The sequence below is a fragment of the Sciurus vulgaris genome (genome assembly GCF_902686455.1).
Source record: "Sciurus vulgaris genome assembly, chromosome: 11".
Lineage (NCBI taxonomy): Eukaryota > Metazoa > Chordata > Mammalia > Rodentia > Sciuridae > Sciurus > Sciurus vulgaris.
This window is the reverse complement of record NC_136472.1, coordinates 11679377-11698663: the sequence shown is the minus strand read 5'-3', so window position 1 is coordinate 11698663 and position 19287 is coordinate 11679377. Positions and strand designations below refer to the sequence as shown.

The window sequence follows — 19287 nt, the reverse complement described above, 5'->3', positions numbered from 1 at the left end:
CCTGGATGGCCAGTCGCCATTGGTCCCTCATCCCATTCACCACCCCTGACTGTCCCAGCTGCTAAGGTCTGCCCGGGCAGCGAAGGAACCACCCCTGGTAGATGAATTATTTCCACCTTTACGTCCAGAGTTCACAGCATGTCAGTTTTTCACATCCCTCTCCTCACTTGATCTGTGGACGTGGGTGGAAGAAGATTCTGAGATCAGTGGGCCTAGGACAGCATCTAGCCACCAGGAACTCAAACTGCATTCTCTTCTAGCACAGCAGCAGAGCCCAGCAAGTGTAAGGCCTTGGGTTTGATTCCCAGCACCACACACACATGCACACACATGCAAACACTCACACAAACACGCACACACACGCACACTCGCACTCTTGAACACTCACACACATGCACGTGCACACACCCTCACACACACACGCACGCACACACTCACACACTAAGTGGATGGACACGGGACCGCCGCTGGCCTACATCATCCCCTCCTCAAGCTAAAATATGTCTGTATATTACGAGGGCCCGGGCACTCGGGCCCAGGAGGTCTCCAGCATCCTCGCGGGCACCCTCTTCAGCTGTGTGCACAAGTGCAGCTCCGTCACCCGCTGGCACCACCCTCCAGGCATGAGGGCTGCACATCTCAGGTAGCAGGCACGCTCCGTCCCCTTCTCCCCACACCCTGTGGAGTTAAGGGAGGCAGGAGTCGGGCTTCAAGTTGTGAATGAATGAAAGGCGCACCCTTGGAGGAAGCTCAGACCCGAGGGGGCCGGAAGGCAGCGTGTGCCCTGGGGTTGCTCTGGAAGAGGGGCCTCGGCCGCCACACTAGGACACCACACCCCACTCTCCACAAACACGCGTGTGACCATGACATGAGTGCTGCACACTTAACCATGGCACCCTTTCTGTGGGGCACTGAACACCCAGGATACAGTTGAGTGTCTCAATCTACGATGACCCAAAATCCAAAACTTCTGAGCACTGACATGATACCACAAGCGGAACAGCCCACACCAGGATACTTCGCTTCATGCACAAAATTATTTCCGCAACTGTAGAAGATGATCTTCCGGCTACTTGCAGAAGGTGTACACGAGACAGATGAAGCTGGTGTCTAGACTCCGGGCCTCACTCCCACCCCTGGTGCAGTCAGACAAACAGTGAGCACCAAAAGCTATGGGGACACCACGCCTCAAAGTCACTGATAAAACCAGCATGGCACCAGGCGATTCCAGTCTGCAGAGTCGGGACTGGGTGTGCCGCCTCCCCGGCTCCATCCCCTCGGCACAGAATGCAGAGGTACAAGACCATCAGGGTTAATAACAGCTTTATTTGCCTCATACAGCATCACTTTTCTTACATTCTCAATTAATTTGCCATTAAAGTGCCAGAAATTGTCTTAATCATGATAACATTGGTTAAAAAGAAACCAGAACTATTATCAGGAACATGGCAGTCACGAATAAAACATTTCTCTTACAAAACACAGAATGGAAGTCCCTCCTGTTGAGCCAGTGGGCTGGACAATTTGCAGACAGTGTCTAATTCCTTCTCACCTCACCTTGGAGCACCAAACCCACTGGGACCGCCACCCCTGGGGGAGAAAGCTATGCTAGAGACCCTGAAAACACCCACACTGGCAGCCACCTCCTCTGGGCCGAGTCGGAACTGCTGTTTGAACAGCTCCCATCTTCAAAGCAATGCAGATCTGCGCCCCACCCCACCCCACCTTTACCCCACCCTCCCCCACTATCAAAAGCCCCAAAGTCATTACAATGTAAAAGTGGGTTTCCATGACCCCAACACTAACAATGTTCAGTAAAAACGAGGATAATAAACACAAAAGCTTGCTTTAGTAAACAGGAGCTCTCAGCGGTCAATGCAAAAAAAAAAAAAAAAAAAATGAACTCTTACAGGCAAATAACTGTTGACTTTGCACACGGGCTGGATGAACTTGGAACTCTTTTTCTGTAGAGTTCCCCGAGCCGATAGGCGGTTGGTTTTTCAGCACCTGCCACTGGGAGAGGCAAGATCTTTGCATTATTGCTGAGGCTGTTGGGGTGTCTCTCTTGGCAGTTTATATACAAACACACCCAAGGCTGATGGATTTATATATAGATATGTACACACATACAAAGGCCCTTTACTCTTTCTTGGTGGAAACCGCCAGCTCTACCTCGGGAAGCTGGATGCCAACCTTAGTCCCACTGTCATTGCTAGAAGAAGAGGACAGTCGGGACTTCTTAGATGCCAGGGACACTCCACTCCCCTGTAACTTGCCCGCCTCATCATCGCTCCCGGTCACCTCATAATGACCTTTGCTCTTTGACCCTATTCCACCAAAGGTACCGAATTTCAGCTTCCCGTGTTTCCCTTTAACTTTCCCACCTTCCAGGGACATTTCTCCACCTTCAAACTCCAAAGTCCCCGTGGGGGTGGAAGGTGCGGAGAACTCCCTTTCGTCACTGAAAGAATTGGAGCGGTGCCGTGGCTTCTTACTCTTAAATAGGGAGAATTTGCCTTTGGGTGAAGACGTGTCGGGCTCTGCCTCTCCTTCCAGAGAGCCCAGGCTGGCCTTGGAACTTTTCAGGTCACCTTTGGACCCAGAGATGGATGCTTCCGGTGAGCCAGTGACGCCACCTTTCCCTTTAGGTTTGGAAAAATTAAACTTGGGCATTTTGATTTTGGACTTCTTAAGTTTTACTTCAGACTCTTCCCAGTCGGCTTCTCCAGCACACGCCTGCACACTGGATTCTGCTTTAGGGAAGTTGATATCCACCCCCACTTCTCTGCCAACCAGCTCACGGCCAGAGAAGGTAAACTTGGGGATCTTCATCTTGGGGAATGTTACTTTTCCAGATCCACTTTCCAAGTGGCCTTGAGGCCCAGACACACTCAGCCCAGGACCCTGGAGTCCAATCTGACCTCCTTTCACTCCTCCTTCTACCTTTGGTCCTGAGAAATGAAGGCCCCCAGCAAGTTTAGATGTATCCAGGTTGAGAGCAGAGGAGGCTTGGGGTCCTTTCCACTCAACCCCAGAACCTTTGACACTCATATGCCCTTCGCCCAAGCTGATATCTGGGGCACTGACGCCACCTGAAACATCCAGACCTCCTTTGATTTTGGGGCCCTTTAAGCTGACACCAAAATCTGACTCAGGAGATGCCATGTTAAAAGAAGGTCCTTTTATACTGACGTCAGGAACAGCGCCATGCAAACCCACTCCTGAACCTTTCAGATCACCTTTGATTTCAGGACCTGAAACCTGCCCGGTTGGGAGCTTCACATTCACACCTGGCAGGTCCACATCGCATCCAGAGGACTTAATCCCAGGCATTTGGAGACCGCCTTCCAGACTTCCTCCGACTGTGGGGCCTTTCCTCTCACCAGTGGCCCCGAGACTCCCCTTCACTTTTGGTCCTTCCAAGTTGAAGTCCATGCCTGGTACTGAGATCTGAGGCCCTTTCAGGTTCACATCCATGCCTGGCCCCTTTAGTTCTCCAGCAACCTGTGGCCCCTCGATGTTCATGTCCAAGTCAGACCCCGGAGTGGAGATGCCGAACTGGGGCAGCTTCATCTGGGGAAGTTTAATACCACCTTCAGGAGCCTCCAAGCTTAGATCAGGAGCTCCTACGGATATTTTAGGGCCCTTGATGTCACCAGAGACACCCAGGTCTCCCTGTAGGCATGGTCCCTTCAGTGTCACATCTGGTGCCCCAACATTAAGGGCTGTTGTGGCGTCAATCCCCAGCACTTTCATACCATCCCCTCCCACCTGCAACTTTCCGCTGACACCTCTGAGGTCCAGCCCTGGGGCGTGCACCTTCATGCTGGGGGTCGATGCATCCAGGTCTCCCTTCAGACTTGGTCCTTTCAAGTTCAGGCCAAGATCAGGCCCAGAGACTTTTGGCATAGAGAGGTTCAGCGAAGGCAAGTCTATTCCTGGCCCCTTCAGAGAAACATCAGGCCCTTCGAGTTTAACATCTGGTGTGCTCAAGCCTCCTTCAAGGGAGGGGAGCTGGGTGTTGAGCTCAGCTCCCCCACCCTCCATTTTCACACCAGAAACGCCGATCTTGGGCATCGAGAACTTGGGGAACTTGATTTTTGCTTCTGGACCATGCAGATCTACGTCTGGTCCTTCCAGTCCCACACTAGGGACATCACCCTTTATCTTTGGTCCTTTCAAGTTAACATTCACGTCAGGCATGGAGACTTGAGGGGCAGAAATGCCAAAAGACGGTGCTTTGATTTTAGCATCTGGGCCTTCGATGTTGATGTCAGGTGTGCCTAAGTTTGCCTGTACCCTGGGGCCTTTCAAGTCGCCCTCTATTTTTGGCCCTGACACATCCACACCTGGCACCTTGAACTTGGTACCTTCCACATTAATTCCAGATGAAGAAATATTTAAGTCAGGTGCCTGGACTTCACCCTCCATCTTGGGGCTTGGGAGCGAGGCCTCTGTTTTAAATTTAGGTGATTTGATGTCAAACTCTACATCTGGGAAGTACATTTTTCCAAACATAGTTTTCTTGGTTTTGGGAGATTTTACATCGACTTTGAGTCCAGCATCTGGCCCCACAACATTGACATCTACATCAGGGGCCTTGAGACTGGCATCAATCTCGGCCCCAGGAACATTCAAATCAAATCCCTGCTTTTTGGCCTTAACTTTAGGACCGCTCATGTGAATTTTAGGCATTTTAAATTTACTTTTCTTGCCTTTGCCACCAACACTAATTTCAGGAGCTTCAACATTCAGTTCTGCCTCAGGGACAGTCACATCTAGTGAAGGTGACTTGATGTCAGCTTTAGGACTTTTTGCCCCAAATCCAAACTTGGGTTTCTTAAACTTGGGAACCTTAACATCTGGCCCCTCAAAGTTAATATCTGAGCTCTCCATGTGTACGTCTAGGCTTGGAGCTTCCAAGTCAACTTTGGGTCCCTTCAGGTCCATATCACCACCTTCTAGCTTGGGACCAGAAATTCCAATTTTAGGTGTCTTAAGATGCAAATCAACATCAGGAACAGTCACTTTAGGTGCAGATATATCCAGTGATGGCATCTTCAAGTTAGGGCCACTGAGTTTCGCATCAGGGCCTTTTAGGTCTACTTCTGGGCCTTTAAAAGTACCTTCAATCTTAGGGACAGACACATCAAAATCTCCTTTTACTTTGGGTCCTTTCAAATCCAGGTCAACATCAGGCATAGAGATCTTAGGAGCCTTGATATTTATCTCAGGCATCTTGAACTTGGGACCCTTTAGTTTGGCATCTGGACCTTCAATGTTCACATCTGGAACCTCGATGTCCACCTTGGGCCCGGATACATCAATGTCGGCCTTGGGCAGGTTCACATCCACTTCGGGACCCTCTCCCTTGAAGCCAGGCATGCTGAACTTGGGCATTTTCACCTTGGGCATCTTCAGGTGCCAGTCTGGGCCTTGCACATCCACATCTGGAATATCAAGGTCCACTTTGGGGCCTTTGATGTCAACTTCAGGACCCTTGAGGCCACCTTCTACTTTGGGCAGAGAAACGTCCACATCGCCCTTCACTTTGGGGCCTTTCAGGTTAAGGTCAATGTCAGGCATGGAGATCTTGGGGGCTTTGATGTTCATCTCTGGCATCTTGAACTTGGGACCCTTCAGTTTGGCATCTGGACCTTCAATGTTCACATCTGGAACCTCGATGTCCACCTTGGGCCCTGACACATCAATGTCGGCCTTGGGCAGGTTCACATCCACCTCAGGACCCTCTCCTTTGAAGCCAGGCATGCTGAACTTGGGCATTTTCATCTTGGGCATCTTCAGGTGCCAGTCTGGGCCTTGCACATCCACATCTGGGGCACCGATGTCCACTTTAGGGCCTTTGATGTCAACTTCAGGGCCTTTGAGGTCTCCTTCCACCTTTGGCAGAGAAATGTCCACATCACCCTTCACCTTTGGACCCTTCAGATTCAGGTCAACTTCAGGCATGGAGACCTTGGGTGCTTTCAGATGCAGGTCAGGCATTTTAAACTTTGGGCCCTTCAGTTTCCCTTCTGGACCATGAATGTCAACGTCAGGAGTATCTATGTCCAGCTTAGGGCCTTTGACATCCACTTTGGGACCCTTCAAATCTCCTTCAGGAGCAGGAATGGAAATATCCAAATCTCCTTTTAGCTTAGGTCCTTTCAAGTTCAAATCAATGTCACTCATGGAGATTTGTGGGGTTTTGAAATGGACATCAGGCATCTTAAATTTGGGGCCTTTGATTTTCCCTTCAGGGCCTTCAATATCCACCTCCGGCCCTTTCAGATCACCTTCCACCTTAGGCAGTGAAAGGTCCACATCTCCCTTTACCTTTGGCCCTTTGAGATTTAAGTCAAAGTCAGGCATGGAGATCTTGGGGGCTTTGATATGCATCTCTGGCATCTTAAACTTGGGACCTTTTAATTTTCCTTCTGGACCTTCAATGTTGACATCAGAAGTGTTGATGTCCACACTGGGCCCCTTGATATCAAATTCAGGGCCCTTGAGATCACCTTCAACTTTGGGCAGAGAAACGTCCACATCACCCTTCACTTTGGGGCCTTTCAGGTTAAGGTCAATGTCAGGCATGGAGATCTTGGGGGCTTTGATGTTCATCTCTGGCATCTTGAACTTGGGACCCTTCAGTTTGGCATCTGGACCTTCAATGTTCACATCTGGAACCTCGATGTCCACCTTGGGCCCTGACACATCAATGTCGGCCTTGGGCAGGTTCACATCAACCTCGGGACCCTCTCCTTTGAAGCCAGGCATGCTGAACTTGGGCATTTTCACCTTGGGCATCTTCAGGTGCCAGTCTGGGCCTTGCACATCCACATCAGGAGCATCAATGTCCACTTTGGGGCCTTTGATGTCAACTTCAGGACCCTTGAGGCCACCTTCTACTTTGGGCAGAGAAACGTCCACATCGCCCTTCACTTTGGGGCCTTTCAGTTTAAGGTCAAAGTCAGGCATGGAGATCTTGGGGGCTTTGATGTTCATCTCTGGCATCTTGAACTTGGGACCTTTGAGCTTTGCGTCTGGACCTTCAATGTTAACATCAGGACCTTCAATGTCCACCTTGGGTCCTGACACATCAATGTCGGCCTTGGGCAGGTTCACATCCACTTCGGGACCCTCTCCTTTGAAGCCAGGCATGCTGAACTTGGGCATTTTCACCTTGGGCATCTTCAGGTGCCAGTCTGGGCCATGAACATCCACATCTGGGGCACCGATGTCTATTTTAGGGCCTTTGATATCAACTTCAGGGCCTTTGAGGTCTCCTTCCATCTTTGGCAGAGAAATGTCCACATCACCCTTCACCTTTGGACCCTTTAGATTCAGGTCAACTTCAGGCATGGAGACCTTGGGTGCCTTGAGATGCAGGTCAGGCATTTTAAACTTTGGGCCCTTCAGTTTCCCTTCTGGACCATGAATGTCAATGTCAGGAGTGTCTAACTCCACCTTGGGTCCTGAGATATCAATGTCGGCTTTAGGCAAATTAATATCCACCTCGGGGCCCTCTCCTTTGAAGCCAGGCATGCTAAACTTGGGCATTTTCACCTTGGGCATCTTCAGGTGCCAGTCTGGGCCTTGCACATCCACATCAGGAGCATCAATGTCCACTTTAGGGCCTTTGATGTCAACTTCAGGACCCTTCAGGTCACCTTCCACTTTGGGCAGAGAAACGTCCACATCTCCTTTCACCTTTGGACCTTTCATGTGCAAATCAAAGTCAGGCATGGAGATCTTGGGGGCTTTGATGTTCATCTCTGGCATCTTGAACTTGGGACCTTTCAACTTTCCTTCTGGTCCTTCAATGTTAACATCGGGACCTTCGATGTCCACCTTGGGTCCTGAGACATCAATGTCAGCTTTGGGCAGGTTCACATCCACCTCTGGTCCTTCTCCTTTGAAGCCAGGCATGCTGAACTTGGGCATTTTTATCTTGGGCATCTTCAGGTGCCAATCTGGGCCATGAACATCCACATCTGGAACATCAACGTCCACTTTGGGGCCTTTAATATCCACTTCAGGAACTTTAACCTCACCTTCTACTTTAGGCAGTGACACGTCCACATCGCCCTTCACTTTGGGGCCTTTCAGGTTAAGGTCAATGTCAGGCATGGAGATCTTGGGGGCTTTGATGTTCATCTCTGGCATCTTGAACTTGGGACCCTTTAGTTTGGCATCTGGACCTTCAATGTTCACATCTGGAACCTCGATGTCCACCTTGGGCCCTGACACATCAATGTCGGCCTTGGGCAGGTTCACATCCACCTCGGGACCCTCTCCTTTGAAGCCAGGCATGCTGAACTTGGGCATTTTCACCTTGGGCATCTTCAGGTGCCAGTCTGGGCCTTGCACATCCACATCAGGGGCACTGATGTCCATTTTTGGACCTTTGATATCAACTTCTGGGCCTTTTAGATCTCCTTCAATCTTGGGCAGAGAAACATCCACATCACCCTTCATCTTGGGGCCCTTCATGTTCAAATCAATGTCAGGCATAGATATTTTGGGAGCCTTTAAATTCATATCTGGCATCTTAAATTTAGGTCCCTTCAATTTACCATCTGGGCCTTCTATATTAATATCAGGAGTGTCAATGTCCACTTTGGGGCCCTTGATGTTTACCTCTGGGCCCTTTAGATCTCCTTCCACTTTTGGCAGAGAAACGTCCACATCACCCTTCACTTTGGGGCCTTTCAGGTTAAGGTCAAAGTCAGGCATGGAGATCTTGGGGGCTTTGATGTTCATCTCTGGCATCTTGAACTTGGGACCCTTTAGTTTGGCATCTGGACCTTCAATGTTCACATCTGGAACCTCGATGTCCACCTTGGGCCCTGACACATCAATGTCGGCCTTGGGCAGGTTCACATCCACCTCGGGACCCTCTCCTTTGAAGCCAGGCATGCTGAACTTGGGCATTTTCATCTTGGGCATCTTCAGGTGCCAGTCTGGGCCTTGCACATCCACATCTGGAGCATCAATGTCCACTTTGGGGCCTTTGATGTCAACTTCAGGACCCTTGAGGCCACCTTCTACTTTGGGCAGAGAAACGTCCACATCGCCCTTCACTTTGGGGCCTTTCAGGTTAAGGTCAAAGTCAGGCATGGAGATCTTGGGGGCTTTGATGTTCATGTCAGGCATCTTGAACTTGGGACCTTTGAAGCCTCCCTCTGGACCTTCCACATTGACTTCTGGGCCCTCTACACACATAGTGGGACCTTCTACATTGATGTCTCCTTTTGGTAGATCCACAGCCCCATCCAGGCCTTCTGCTTTTAAGCCCGGAACACTGAACTTGGGCATTTTCATTTTGGGCATTTTCACATTCCAATCTGGACCCTGAACATCCACTTCAGGTGCATTAAGATGGACATCTGGTGCCTGAATATCCACTTTTGGACCTTTAAATTCCCCTTCTAAATTGGGACCAGCAACGTCTAAATCTCCTTTCACTTTAGGGCTTTTCAAATTTAACTCCACATCAGGCATGGAAACTTTGGGAGATGAAATACTCAGGAAAGGCATTTTAAACTTGGATCCTTTCACTTTTCCTTGGACCTCAACGTCAGGAGCATTAATATCAACTTTTGGGCCAGTTACATCAATATCTGGCTTTTTAACTTTGACATCCACCTCAGGTGTCTGAACTTTGGAGCCTGAAAAATTAAATTTGGGAAGTTTAAAACGAGACTTCTTTGATTTGCCTTCAATATTGAGCTTTGGACCAGAAATATCTACTTCTGGGCCTTTCACATCCAACTTGGGAGCTTTAATGTCACCCTCCAGTTTTGGTCCAGAGATATCAACATCTCCCTTCAGCTTTGACCCCTTCAAATTCAAGTCAATTTCTGGCATGGAGATCTTGGGCATGTTTACATGCATGTCAGGCATCTTCAGTTTGGGACCTTTTAATTTGCCTTCTGGGCCATGAATGTCAATATCTGGAACATCTACATCTAACTTTGGGCCCGTTATATCAAGCGTAGGACCTTTCAAATCACCCTCTGCATTTGGAAGTGAAACATCCACCTCTCCCTTCACTTTAGGTCCTTTAAGATTAAGATCCAGATCTGGCATTGAGATCTTAGGAGACTTGATGTTCATCTCTGGCATCTTGAACTTAGGACCTTTCAACTTTCCTTCTGGTCCTTCAATGTTAACATCAGGACCTTCGATGTCCACCTTGGGTCCTGAGACATCAATGTCGGCCTTGGGCAGGTTCACATCCACCTCTGGTCCTTCTCCTTTGAAGCCAGGCATGCTGAACTTGGGCATTTTTATCTTGGGCATCTTCAGGTGCCAATCTGGGCCATGAACATCCACATCTGGAACATCAACGTCCACTTTGGGGCCTTTAATATCCACTTCAGGAACTTTAATCTCACCTTCTACTTTAGGCAGTGACACGTCCACATCACCCTTCACTTTGGGGCCTTTCAGGTTAAGGTCAATGTCAGGCATGGAGATCTTGGGGGCTTTGATGTTCATCTCTGGCATCTTGAACTTGGGACCCTTCAGTTTGGCATCTGGACCTTCAATGTTCACATCTGGAACCTCGATGTCCACCTTGGGCCCTGACACATCAATGTCGGCCTTGGGCAGGTTCACATCCACCTCGGGACCCTCTCCTTTGAAGCCAGGCATGCTGAACTTGGGCATTTTCACCTTGGGCATCTTCAGGTGCCAGTCTGGGCCTTGCACATCCACATCAGGAGCATCAATGTCCACTTTGGGGCCTTTGATGTCAACTTCAGGACCCTTCAGGTCACCTTCCACTTTGGGCAGAGAAACGTCCACATCTCCTTTCACCTTTGGACCTTTCATGTGCAAATCAAAGTCAGGCATGGAGATCTTAGGGGCTTTGATGTTCATCTCTGGCATCTTGAACTTGGGACCTTTCAACTTTCCTTCTGGTCCTTCAATGTTAACATCAGGACCTTCAATGTCCACCTTGGGTCCTGAGACATCAATGTCAGCTTTGGGCAGGTTCACATCCACCTCTGGTCCTTCTCCTTTGAAGCCAGGCATGCTGAACTTGGGCATTTTTATCTTGGGCATCTTCAGGTGCCAATCTGGGCCATGAACATCCACATCTGGAACATCAACGTCCACTTTGGGGCCTTTAATATCCACTTCAGGAACTTTAATCTCACCTTCTACTTTAGGCAGTGACACGTCCACATCACCCTTCACTTTGGGGCCTTTCAGGTTAAGGTCAATGTCAGGCATGGAGATCTTGGGGGCTTTGATGTTCATCTCTGGCATCTTGAACTTGGGACCCTTTAGTTTGGCATCTGGACCTTCAATGTTCACATCTGGAACCTCGATGTCCACCTTGGGCCCTGACACATCAATGTCGGCCTTGGGCAGGTTCACATCCACCTCGGGACCCTCTCCTTTGAAGCCAGGCATGCTGAACTTGGGCATTTTCACCTTGGGCATCTTCAGGTGCCAGTCTGGGCCTTGCACATCCACATCAGGAGCATCAATGTCCACTTTAGGGCCTTTGATGTCAACTTCAGGACCCTTCAGGTCACCTTCCACTTTGGGCAGAGAAACGTCCACATCACCCTTCATCTTGGGACCCTTCAGATGCAAATCAAAGTCAGGCATGGAAATCTTGGGGGCTTTGATGTTCATCTCTGGCATCTTGAACTTGGGACCTTTCAACTTTCCTTCTGGTCCTTCAATGTTAACATCAGGACCTTCAATGTCCACCTTGGGCCCTGACACATCAATGTCGGCCTTGGGCAGGTTTACATCCACTTCAGGACCTTCTCCCTTGAAGCCAGGCATGCTGAACTTGGGCATTTTCATCTTGGGCATCTTCAGGTGCCAATCTGGGCCATGAACATCAGGAGCATTAACATCTACTTTGGGGCCCTTGACATTTACATCTGGTACTTTAATTTTACCTTCTACTTCAGGTACAGACACATCCACATCTCCCTTTATTTTGGGTCCTTTCAGATTTAGATCAACATCAGGCATAGAAATACTGGGAGCTTTGAAGTGCATATCAGGCATCTTGAACTTAGGGCCCTTCAATTTCCCCTCTGGTCCTTCAATGTCAACTTCTGGTCCACTGATATTCATATGTGGCCCTTTGAGGTCTCCTTCCACTTTTGGAACATCTATATCCACCTCTCCCTTTACCTTGGGACTCTTTAAATGTAGATCAATGTCTGGCATAGAAATCTTAGGAGTTTTAAAGTGCATGTCTGGCATCTTGAATTTAGGACTTTTCCATTTACCATCTGGGCCTTCCACAGAGACTTCTGGGAGATCAGCATCCAATTTGGGGCCCTTGACATCCAGTTCAGGACCCTTTAACTCCCCCTCAAGCTTTGGAACAGAAACATCAATGTCTCCTTTGACTTTAGGTCCCTTTAAGTTGAAGTCCACATCAGGCATGGAGATCTTAGGGGCATGAAAGTGCATGTCTGGCATCTTAAACTTGGGACCCTTCAGCTTCCCTTCTGGACCTTCAAGGCTCACATCTGGAGCATCAATGTCCATCTTGGGTCCTGACACATCAATGTCAGCCTTAGGCAGGTTCACATCCACCTCTGGGCCTTCTGCTTTGACGCCAGGCATGCTGAACTTGGGCATTTTCATTTTGGGCATCTTTAGGTGCCAGTCTGGGCCATGAGCTTCCACATCTGGGACACTGATGTCAACTTTAGGGCCTTTAAGGTCCACATCTGGCACTTTCATTTCACCTTCTATCTTGGGCACAGTCACATCCATATCCCCTTTGACTTTGGGGCCTTTCAAGTGTAAGTCCACATCAGGCATGGAGATCTTGGGGGCCTTGAAGTGCATGTCTGGCATCTTAAACTTGGGGCCTTTCAACTTTGCTTCGGGACATTCCAAATCAACATCAGGCACTTCCACATCCACACTAGGACCTTTCAAATCTCCTTCCAATTTTGGCACAGAAACATCCACATCACCCTTGACTTTGGGTCCTTTCAAGTGTAAGTCTACATCAGGCATGGAGATCTTGGGGGCCTTGAAGTGCATGTCTGGCATCTTGAACTTGGGACCCTTTAGCTTCCCTTCTGGACCTTCAAGGCTCACATCTGGAGCATCAATGTCCATCTTGGGTCCTGACACATCAATGTCAGCCTTAGGCAGGTTCACATCCACCTCTGGGCCTTCTGCTTTGACGCCAGGCATGCTGAACTTGGGCATTTTCATTTTGGGCATCTTTAGGTGCCAGTCTGGGCCATGAGCTTCCACATCTGGGACACTGATGTCAACTTTAGGGCCTTTAAGGTCCACATCTGGCACTTTCATTTCACCTTCTATCTTGGGCACAGTCACATCCATATCCCCTTTGACTCTGGGGCCCTTCAAGTGTAAGTCCACATCAGGCATGGAGATCTTGGGGGCCTTGAAGGGCATGTCTGGCATCTTAAACTTGGGGCCTTTCAACTTTGCATCGGGACATTCCAAATCAACATCAGGCACTTCCACATCCACACTAGGACCTTTCAAATCTCCTTCTAATTTTGGAACAGAAACATCCACATCACCCTTGACTTTGGGTCCTTTCAAGTGTAAGTCCACATCAGGCATGGAGATCTTGGGGGCCTTGAAGTGCATCTCAGGCATCTTAAACTTGGGGCCTTTCAACTTTGCATCGGGACATTCCAAATCAACATCAGGTACCTCCACATCCACACTAGGACCCTTAATATCAATTTGTGGACCTCTGAGATCACCTTCCAGTTCTGGCACAGAAGCATCTATCTCTCCTTTCAGTTTGGGTCCCTTCAAATTTAAGTCCACATCTGGCATAGATAGCTTGGGAGCTTTGATATTCAACTTAGGCATCTTAAATTTGGAGCCTTTCAATTTTCCTTCTGGTCCTTCAATATCCAAATCAGGAGCATCAATATCCAAGTTGGGTCCAGACACATCAATGTCAGCCTTGGGCAGCTTCACATCCACCTCTGGGCTCTCTGCTTTAATGCCAGGCATGCTGAACTTGGGCATTTTCATCTTGGGCATCTTCAGGTGCCAGTCTGGGCCATGAACATCCACATCTGGAGCATCGATGTCCACTTTGGGCCCTTTGATGTCCACATCTGGCACTTTCATTTCACCTTCTATCTTGGGCACAGTCACATCCACATCCCCTTTGACTTTGGGGCCTTTCAAGTGTAAGTCCACATCAGGCATGGAGATCTTGGGGGCCTTGAAGTGCATGTCTGGCATCTTAAACTTGGGGCCTTTCAATTTTCCTTCTGGGCATTCAATATCAATATCACCAACATCCACATCCACCTTAGGGGCTTTCACATCAACTTCAGGACCTTTCAAGTCTCCCTCAACTTTGGGAAGGGAAACATCTACATCAGTTTTCAGTTTGGGAGCTTTTAGATTAAGTCCAACATCAGGCATAGAAATTTTGTGGGTCTGTATATTCATACTTGGCATCTTGAACTTGGGGCCCTTTAGTTTCCCCTCTGGAGCTTCAATATTCACATCTGGAGCTTCAATGTCCACCTTGGGCCCTGACACATCAATGTCGGCCTTGGGCAGGTTCACATCCACTTCGGGACCCTCTCCTTTGAAGCCAGGCATGCTGAACTTGGGCATTTTCACCTTGGGCATCTTCAGGTGCCAGTCTGGGCCATGAACTTCCACATCTGGTGCATTAATGTCCATTTTGGGGCCTTTCATGTCAACAGAAGGAGCTTTGATCTCTCCTTCTATTTTGGGAGCTGCAACATCATAATCTCCTTTCACTTTAGGACCTTTTAAATGCAAACCAACATCTGGCATGGATATCTTCTGAGGCTTTATGTTCATTTCTGGCAGTTTAAATTTGGGACCTTTGAGTTTTGCATCTGGACCTTCAATATTCACATCTGGAACTTCAACATCCACCTTGGGTCCTGAGACATTGATGTCAGCCTTAGGCAGGTTCACATCCACCTCTGGGCCCTCTCCTTTGAAGCCAGGCATGCTGAACTTGGGCATTTTCACCTTGGGCATCTTCAGGTGCCAGTCTGGGCCATGGACATCCACATCTGGAGCATCAATGCCAACTTTGGGACCTTTAATATCAACATTTGGCACTTTTATTTCACCTTCTACCTCAGGCAAGGAAACATCCACATCTCCCTTTACTTTCGGCCCCTTAACATTCAAGTCCACATCAGGCATGGAGATCTTTGGAGCCTTGAAGTGCATCTCAGGCATCTTAAACTTGGGGCCTTTCAGCTTCCCTTCTGGACCTTCAAGGCTCACATCTGGGGTTTCAATATCAACTTTGGGTCCAGCAATGTCAATGTCGGCCTTGGGCAGCTTCACATCCACCTCTGGGCTCTCTGCTTTAATGCCAGGCATGCTGAACTTGGGCATTTTCATCTTGGGCATCTTCAGGTGCCAGTCTGGGCCATGAACATCCACATCTGGAGCATCGATGTCCACTTTGGGCCCTTTGATGTCCACATCTGGCACTTTCATTTCACCTTCTATCTTGGGCACAGTCACATCCATATCCCCTTTGACTTTGGGGCCCTTCAAGTGTAAGTCCACATCAGGCATGGAGATCTTGGGGGCCTTGAAGTGCATCTCAGGCATCTTAAACTTGGGGCCCTTTAACTTCCCTTCTGGACCCTCAAGGCTCACTTCTGGAGTTTCAATGTCAACTTTTGGTCCTGAAACATCAATGTCAGTCTTGGGCAGGTTCGCGTCCACCTCTGGACCTTCACCTTTGAGACTGGGCATGCTGAACTTGGGCATTTTCATCTTGGGCATCTTCAGGCTCCAGTCTGGACCTTGAACTTCCACATCTGGTGCTTTTACATCTAGCTGGGGACCTTTGATGTCACCCTCTATTTTGGGAGCAGATATATCTAGATTTCCTTTCATTTTTGATCCTTTGAGATCCAGGTCAACATCTGGCAAAGACATCTTTGGAGCCTTGAAGTGCATCTCAGGCATCTTAAACTTGGGGCCTTTCAACTTCCCTTCTGGTCCTTCAAGGCTCACATCTGGAGCACTAATATCTACCTTTGGTGCAGAAATGTCCACATCTGCCTTGGGAAGGTTCACATCCAATTCTGGGCCCTCTCCTTTAAGGCTTGGCATGCTAAATTTGGGCATTTTAATCTTTGGCATTTTCAGGTTCCAGTCAGGACCATGAACATCAACATCTGGGGCACTGACATCTATTTTCGGACCTTTCAGGTCCCCTTCTATCTTTGGCACTGTAACATCATATTCTCCCTTTACCTTGGGACCTTTCATATGCAGATCCACATCAGGCATAGAGATCTTGGGGGCCTTGATATTCATCTCTGGCATCTTAATCTTGGGACCCTTCAGACTACCTTCAGGTCCTTCAATATTCACATCTGGAACTTCAACATCCACCTTGGGTCCTGAGACTTCGATGTTGGTCTTGGGCAGGTTCACATCCACCTCTGGGCCCTCTCCTTTGAAGCCTGGCATGCTGAACTTGGGCATTTTCATTTTGGGCATCTTCAGGTGCCAGTCTGGGCCACGAGCATCCACATCTGGAATATCAATGTCCACTTTGGCACTTTTAAGTTCAACATCAGGAACTTTAATCTCACCTTCAACCTTCGGCACCGTGACGTTATACTCTCCTTTCACATTAGGACCTTTCAGTTCTAAGTCCACATCTGGCATGGAGATCTTCGGGGCTTTGATGTTCATTTCAGGCATTTTAAACTTAGGCCCTTTCAACTTCCCTTCTGGTCCCTCAATGCCCACATCTGGAGCACTAATCTCTACTTTGGGCCCAGAAATGTCTACGTCAGCCTTTGGCAAATTTACGTCCACTTCTGCACCCTCTGCTTTGAGCCCTGGCACGTTAAACTTGGGCATTTTCATCTTGGGCATCTTCAGGTGCCAGTCTGGGCCATGAGCTTCTACATCTGGGACATCGATGTTCACTTTGGGGCCTTTCAGTTCTCCTTCGAGCTTTGGAACTGTAACATCATACTCCCCCTTCACCTTTGTACCTTTAACATGCAAATCTACGTCAGGCATGGAGATCATTGGTGTCTTGACACTCACTTCAGGCACCTTAATATCAGAGCCTTTAAGTTTGCCCCCGAGACCCTCCATCTTGACATCTGGAGCTTCCACATTGACCTTGGGCCCTGAAATACTGACATCTCCTTTGGGTAGAGTCATTTCTACATCTGGGCCTTCCCCTTTGACTCCTGGAGTGCTGAACTTGGGCATTTTCATCTTGGGCATTTTCAGGTTTCCATGAACTTCCACATCTGGGGCACTGGCATCCACTTTGGGGCCTTTGACATCAATTTCAGGGACTCCAACTTTCCCTTCTACTTTTGGGAGTATGACATCTACACCCCCTTTCCCTTTAGGTGCAGCCACATTTAAGTCCACATCTGCCATAGAGATCCTACAAGTTCCTGTTTTCCCAGAAGGACTGCCAAGCTTGGGGCCTGTCAAGGTCCCCTCTAAGTTTGGTGTCTCTAGATCCACTTTGGAGCCTTTAACTGCCACTTGAGGACCTTTAACGTCACCTTTCACCTCAGGAGCAGAAACCTTAATGTTTCCTTTTAGTTTAGGGGACCCAAGGCTCAGGTCCACATCCTGCATTGAGATTTTAGGTTTCTGAATAATCATTTCAGGAGTCTTGACTTTAGCACCCTTCACCTTCCCTTCCAGCCCACCAGTAGCGATCTCAGGTAGGCTCACATCCCCAGAGGCCCCAGGGAGAGTCACTTCACCTGCAGGCAGTGTCACCTCAATGCCAGCTCCCTCTCCCTTTGAACCTGATGCAGAGAATTTAGGGACTTCCATCTTGGGCACATTCACTTTGCCCCCAGGCCCATGAATATCAACATCAGGGGCTCGAAGTTCCACACTGGGGCCAGTGAAGCTTCCCTCAATTCTGGGAGCAGAGGTGTCTATTCCTATGCTCCCCAGTGGTTTGGAACCTCTCAGGCCTAAGTCACCCTCAAGTGATGGCCCAGTGATCTGGGAACCTTTCAGCTTCCCATCAAGCCCTTCAATACTGGCAGAGGGGGCACTGACTTCCAGATGAGGGGCCTGGATAGTCCCACCAATGGTCAAGCCAGGCTTGCTGCCTTTATGCCCCACAGAGAATTCAGGCGCAGAAACATTCAACCCTACCTCTGGTGCCTGGCCATCGGGCCCTGTAGACACACCAAATTTTGGCATCTTCATGGTAGGAATTTTAATTTTTCCATTTTCGCCGCTCTGGAGGGATGGGCCCTGCACCTCTACTGCCCCACCCTCAAAAGAAGATGAAATATCCACTCCTGGAACTTGGACACCGCCTTTGCCACCCAAGCCTGAGCCCTTGGCACTGACACTGACACCGGTACTTCCCACCTTTATACCAGGCACGGTGACCTGGAGTTTTGAGTGGCCAGCACCCTGAAGCTCTGGTCCTGAAGCAGAAATGGCCCCTGCCCGGATGTCGACGGCGGCGCCTGTGGTTGGAGAGACCCCTGAGCCCGAGGGCAGTCGAATCACGGTCTTTCCAGGCTGGGTCTCCACATCCACATTGGAGATTTCAGTCACTTCATGCCTTGGAATCTTGATCATGAATTCAGGGCTGCTGATGTCGATGTCTTTGGCTCCTTCCCGGCCGGTCACATCCACAGTGTAGGCCGTGACCCTTCTGGTCACTGTGATGGTGCGGCTCTGGGTCTCCCCAAGGTCCCCTTCGACGCCATCCTCCGACTTCAGCCGAGGCTTGATCTTCGTGGTGTAGATGCGCTGGTACTCCTCATCATCCCCGCTCTGCAGAAAGACACGCCCCACAGAGGTTGCCACAGAGCCTGCCTCGGTTGGCAGATGCCCGGCTACAGCCCTGCTGACAACCTGGTCGCTGGTTTCCCAAAGGAGCTGGGACTATAACCGAGGTTCAGGGAGCCTCCTGGGGCAGAGCACAAGGGACTCAAGAAGGGCTGACAGCCACATCACAGGAGGAAAAGAGAAAAGATCTGGGTAAATTCTGGTATCAAAAGCCATGGAGGGGCTTAGCAGACCCCTGAACCCTGCAGTCAGGGGGCAGGATTGATAATCCAAGAGAGTTTCAAACCAGACTTTCCCAGGGACAGGATGGGGGACCCCCCAGCTCTCAACTCTCAACTCACTGGTTGTTTGTTTAATCACAAAGAGCCTCCCAGGTCTGCGCTGGAATGCACTTTTTGAGCCCAGGAGCCTCGATGTGCTTGGGCTAACTCTTTCACTTTGAGGATCTGTCACTTGCTTGATGAA

The 19287-nt window shown here is 49.3% G+C and overlaps 1 protein-coding gene across 4 annotated transcripts in view; it reads right to left on the bottom strand.

Moving 5' to 3' along the window:
• The window catches only part of AHNAK (AHNAK nucleoprotein), a 90591-nt gene that overhangs the window by 59386 nt on the left and 11918 nt on the right, over positions 1-19287 (bottom strand). Inside the window, exons 5-6 of one of the 4 annotated variants that reach the window (XM_079102130.1) lie at positions 10143-18807; positions 1307-9170 (exon numbers count right to left, since the gene is read on the bottom strand). The exons of 2 other annotated variants lie outside the window; for them this stretch is intronic. In XM_079102130.1, coding sequence (XP_078958256.1) covers positions 2140-9170; positions 10143-18807 — 15696 coding nt within the window. In that variant the 3' untranslated portion in view covers positions 1307-2139. Of the gene's footprint in view, positions 1-1306; positions 18808-19287 lie in introns of those variants that run through there. One more of the 4 variants, XM_079102129.1, reaches the window with a different exon arrangement.